Raw genomic sequence first — 5,985 nt, 5'->3', positions numbered from 1 at the left:
GTGTGTGTGTGTGTCAATCGCATGAGAGGAAGTACCTGGGGTGAGAAATGCGCCTTTATCGTATAGGTCTCTGTGGTCTAGTAAAATGACAAGATAGTAAGAGGCTGCAAGTCCGAATCCCACCAGAAAAACTTTTTTTCCTATACAATTGAAAAAGGAATTTTCGTCGGCAGCCATCTTGAAATTCAATATGGAGGCCATTTGATATACTACCGTATCTGATAATTACTGATACTCTCTGGTATTGAAAACATGATTTGTTTGACTGTGTTATTTTGTGTAGATATGAAGATTGACAAAATACCAACATTTTGGAGGCCATCTTTAAATTCAATATGGTGGCCATCAGATATAATTCTGATGATTGCATGATACTCTCTGATGTTAAAAACCTGTGTAAAGACCTTTCCTGCAAAAGTGCACGATTACCTCCTTAGCCGCTCTACTTACAAACCTTCTATAATCAAGGTGTTCTAAAGAGCCATAATGAGTGGAAATGTTACGGGTATGAACATATATATTTCTTCGGGATTTAACCATTGTGCAGGTGTGCAACCTCAACGCCCCCTAGGAAGTAGAAAGAATCTGACATCAAGCGTCATAAAACTTGATATGATCACACTGAATCATGTACCCTAATATTATGAAACAAATTCACTTGATCCAGGTGTTCATGCAAACACCTGGGATGACGTATTATAAAAATACTCATTTAGAGCCCCGGCCTGAATTTCTTTACGACATATAAAATAACACTATGGAAATCACAACATAAACATTACACGTAACAGCCTATCGATATGTGGCCGCCTACTTCGAAGAAGCAATTGAAAAATAATAATTAGGATAGTTTAATTTATTATAAAGTGCTTATTAAATTGAAATTATCAATCATAGTTTTGTTATAATTTGTGTATTTTTACAGTAAATAAAAAGTGGATTTATCGTCAATATACAATAACACTTGATCGAGTTTGAGTTCTCTGGTTATGATAGAGGGCGCGTATACTGTTAAATGTATTTGAAATGGCTCGTCTACGGTGGAAAATAATGAATATAATATCCATACCCCGATAGGTAGACACATGTACCGCGACGTTATAATAGCTGATACAGTAGGTACCACAATGATTATTTTATGGTTCGACTCGAAATATGCATTTGTTTTATCACTACTGTATTATGAGACATAGGTCCAATATATTTTACCATTTGCTCCCCTTCAAACCTGGAACGATGAACTAGGACTACTTAAAGTTGTGTAACTATTTTGATTATAGTTAGTGAACATAATAGGTCAATAGAAAGCTCTCCAATTCACCCCCACTCCTCTATAAAAGTAAATCGGTTCCAACGACATTATAACCACGGTAGTTTATAGGATCTTATAAGATTCCAGTAAGTCAATCACAGGAAGTCGCGCACTTAGATTCATGACAACCAATCAAGTCGCACGACGTAGGTTCATCACCTCCAATCGCAGGAAGTTGCGCGCAGTAAATTCATGACAACCAATCAAGTCGCACGATGTAGGTCCATCAAGACCCAACCCCCTCCCCATCACAGGAAGTCGCGCGCAGTAAGATGCCTGATAACAAAAATTAAGTTGCACGATGTAGGTCCATCACCCCCAATCAGGAAGTCGCGCGCAATAGATTCATGACAACCAGTCAAGTCACATAATGTAGGTCTAACCCCCAATCACAGGAATTCGCGCGTAGTAGATTCATGACAACCAATCAAGTCGCACAATGTAGGTCCAACCCCCCATCACAGGAAGTCGCGCGCAATAGATTCATGACAACCAATCAAGTCGCACAATGTAGGTCCAACCCCGAATCACAGGAAGTCGCGCGTAGTAGATTCATGACAACCAATCAAGTCGCACGATGTAGGTCCATCGCCACCAATCACAGGAAGTCGCTCGCAGTAGACAACAATTTAACCAATCACAGACATTCTCGCTGTTTTCATAACAACCAATCAAAGGAAGTCGCACGCTGAGGTCTATCACAACCAATTAGATAATGAAGAGATCAGCATTTCAAAAAACAAATCAGACGATGATTTATTTAAATACGACCCAAACGAATAATACGTCAAGATAAGCGGCGTTTGTAGAATGAAATAGACCATACAAAAATATATCATAATTAGTTTACTCATAGTTTATCATCTTTTACTTAAAGTATTTTTAAGACGAAAGTATCACTTCTATTATACTTTGCATTTAGGAATAATGTATATTAGGCTTATTGCTGTTACATGTATTGTTACATTGTATTGTGAGTGTTGTCGCATTATGGCTACAGTGGCCCTCCTGTAAATGTACATCACTAAAGGCGCACGTACCAAAACATGTATGTATCCATCATGTACAGTTTACTAAAATAAATAAATCTAAAAATAAAATCGAGAAGAAATCTTATACTAAAAATTACCTGCATCGTCTTCATAAAGTAACGTCAGCGTGGTCCAATCGTAGAACTCTATCAAATCTAGGATTGCTTTACTGAAGAGATTATTGTCGGGCATCATGTTTAAAATTAATTGTTTCTCAGATCGGTACGGTGCCCATTTTGTATCAATATATGGTATTCCTAACGAACTGCACACTGTTTTCACTTTAAATGCGTTGTACGATGTCGACGGTCCGATCAAAGAGATCATCCCTCCTTTATGTTCTAAACACACTGCAAGTATAAAATGGAAATTAATCATCTATCTCATTTTTTTATGATGAAAGAATGGTTATCATAGCTGTTATCGCTGGGGAAGAGCACAGGAGTGCTCGAAATATTCGATCAAATATATTTTGTCTATATAATGTCATAATACGGTTATGTATATATATATAGTACTAGATGTGTATAAGAGACAGTATATATATATCCAGGATTATATTAATTAATTCAAATAAATTCATCGTTATTATTCAATATAATATTCAAAAACAATTTGTTAATGACTGTTGAGTGATTAATCAGCAGCGCTGTAATCGTACTGTAATATTTTGAAGAGAGGGACACGTCATGTATGTCCTTATAATCTAGTTATAAAGACGGTTAGACGTTACAAGACCAGGAGGCAATTTATTATTGGTGGATATGATACGTCGCTATTTTCCCCCGATAAAATAGAAAAGTAAAATAGTCCGAATACACTTCTTTTTTTTTCAGTAAGGACACGTTTTATAGGAACACCGAGGCTGAAATTGCTTTAAAAGAAAGATTAAAGTAAGACCAAATTGTGGCTGAGGTAAAATGTCAAATTCTTTTTTTTTATTTTTCTTCAAATAGAAAACAAAAAACAAAAAACCAAAAAAAAAAAACAATGTACACTAGGTGTGACTATGTATACCCTCTATAAACAGATCATTAATATTCTGCTATTCAATAATAATTTTCTATCTTTGAAGAATGCAGGTTATGTATATGCACTGAGAATGTGGCACCAGTGTCCTCATTCTCTCAAACCATACAACTGGTCATGTGACAAGGGGATAAACTTACCCTTTTCTTTAAAGTCTAATATGTTCTCATCTGGCTGGAGGTAAATCGTATCCCCTTCAATGCTTGTTTTGTTAATTGCGTATTGGAACATAAACTCTTCATCCGTACCATTATCTCCGTCTTTGAATACAGCCCCTGCAGGTAAAAAGAATGTTGTCTTAGAGACTTTGACATCAATTCATTATAACTACCATAATATCAGATTGGATCTGTCAGCTATTTAAATATAGTAATTCATAAATGCACAACATCTGAAACAATATGATTTTTTTATGTGAACATTTAAGGAAGTCAATATCGTTGCAGTACATGGCGTTATTAAATTATGTGTATAAACATAAGAACAGACGTTTACACGCAAACAAAAAAATCCTATCACGAGTTAGTAACGTACATACACATTTTGGAATATAAGGTAGTAGATTGAATGGGTCTGATTTTTTATTATCGCATTTCAAACTATACATTCAATAATTGGTCTGCATCAAAGTAGGCCTGTATTTAGATTAAAATGTAATCACCTTTATATATTTTAATAGGGAGCTCTGGCCTAGATAGAAAATATTTTCGAGATATTAAGTGATGACGCGTTATTGATGTGAGTAACGCACTTTTCATGTAGCTCTTGTACCAGATATGTTTGAACATACTGATGTATCACCTGGAGGCCGATAGACGCAGTCCGTCACTCATTACGCGCTTGTTCAGTTCGACTTTCACCGTTTGTTATTTTACTGACAAACGACCGTTGTGATAACACGCATATTACTCGGCAGCTGTGGCTAAAGGAGAATCATTTAGGCACGACCTACTGCTCTTCTGCCATAAACTAAACACATATTCAGTTGTTAAATTATATTACATGTTATTATAAAAGATTTTAATAAGCCAACATATGAGATGCATCTTGGGACCCTGTAGTCTTAAGTCGTCGAATCACTATGGATAATCCGGAATGTGGCGAGAGATCTAACTTTTTGCAAATAACTTAATTCAGTTTTAGATTAGATTAGATCTAATCCTCTAATCAATTTGAACTAGTTAAGTTTACTTTCACCACATTTTAAGGGCATATGAGGTTAGGGTGACATATGAATTTCAACACTCGCTTTAAAATCTTTTCTCCGTAACGTCCATAGTGAATTCGGTACTTTCCATTTCGATTTTCATAAACAGGGGAAATTACTGTCAGGTGAGGTGTGGGAATTTAAGATTTATGAGACGGAATCCCTGTGCCACCGGCCGTCCTCTACTTCTAATATACTTTTGGGTAATACTAAGGTATAAAACATCACAGTAGCTTTTTAAAAACAATATGGCATCAACAATATAAATACCATAACTAAATTTACAAGTGGTTGCTAAGACTGATGCTGGAAATTTGCAATACGAACGCACCAGCAGTACCGTACAAACCTCCCAGAAGTACGAAAGTGCAACAGTGCGATATATTAACAGTGACATTTCTGAAAGTCATTTCAGCAAAGTATGGCTGATACCAAAAAATAATGCTTTTCGTCCGCTAATGATAGTCGTTATTTTGCTAAAAACCCACAGACACGCTCATCAAAATGCGATACGTTCAGACGTTATCAGGAAAGCTTTTCCAATGTGAATATATTGATGACACTCATTTCCAATCATTAAATTGGGAAATTAAAGCGAATGTACAATCATCTCGTCTTCTATTATAGACTTATAGACGTGCTGTTATTACGTTATATGATGCTTTGTACATCAGGCCTAATGCGTTTGCGTATCAAGTGTACGAAGATGAATCGCACGTTAATTAGGAATTAAAGTTCAGTCATTTCGATGATGGTCGATTTATTAAGAATAACGAATGGCGAAAACGATAGCAATCATAACTATATCAATTTATAATACTGAAATACCTTTACAATGGGCCACTACACTATCCAATGGACTGGGATAAACGCAAAATAATTCGCATTTACACATCAAGAAAACAGTAGGCTTTTGATGAAATGCAATATTAATAAATAATTATTGGGGATTCAGTTATTTGTTACATACCAATTACTCCTCCTCCTCCTCCTAGCATATTTGCAACACCATGTACATTACATTTTATCTGATCAAATTATATTATATATAAATTTTATATTTTATATTTGATTTTTATGTTACTATTTATTTCCAGCCGTACATCCGAAGTTATCTGGCTTAACACCATCTCCAGGCGCCCCATTCTGTAATACAATGCACCTGACGGTTATTTTAATCTGTTCAACCATCAAGAAGTCTGTGGTGTAATGGTTATGTCGCTCGCATTAACAGCGAGAGGACGTAGGGTCGAATCCCGACGGAGGAATTTTATTACATAATGTCTTTATAGCTGTCATTCAAACACTGTATTATCTTTCTTTGATTGATGATTGATAATACAGCCTACATATCAAGTTATTGAGATTTTTGTAATAACCAATTTGTACTTCGTTTGTCGCACATA

The 5,985-nt window shown here is 35.6% G+C and overlaps 1 protein-coding gene across 1 annotated transcript in view; it reads right to left on the bottom strand.

The window, feature by feature from the left end:
- The window catches only part of LOC117113935 (glutamate receptor ionotropic, kainate 2-like), a 44,987-nt gene that overhangs the window by 13,956 nt on the left and 25,046 nt on the right, over positions 1–5,985 (bottom strand). The window contains exons 3-4 of the mRNA XM_033257448.1: positions 3,513–3,647; positions 2,442–2,693 (exon numbers count right to left, since the gene is read on the bottom strand). Of these exons, the coding sequence (XP_033113339.1) occupies positions 2,442–2,693; positions 3,513–3,647 (387 nt within the window). The remainder of the gene's footprint in view (positions 1–2,441; positions 2,694–3,512; positions 3,648–5,985) is intronic.

This window comes from Anneissia japonica, unplaced genomic scaffold (genome assembly GCF_011630105.1).
Source record: "Anneissia japonica isolate Jap-2015-1 unplaced genomic scaffold, ASM1163010v1 scaffold1417_len1240632_cov203, whole genome shotgun sequence".
Lineage (NCBI taxonomy): Eukaryota > Metazoa > Echinodermata > Crinoidea > Comatulida > Comatulidae > Anneissia > Anneissia japonica.
The sequence above is the reverse complement of the archived record's forward strand: the minus strand, read 5'-3'. Positions and strand labels throughout refer to the sequence as shown.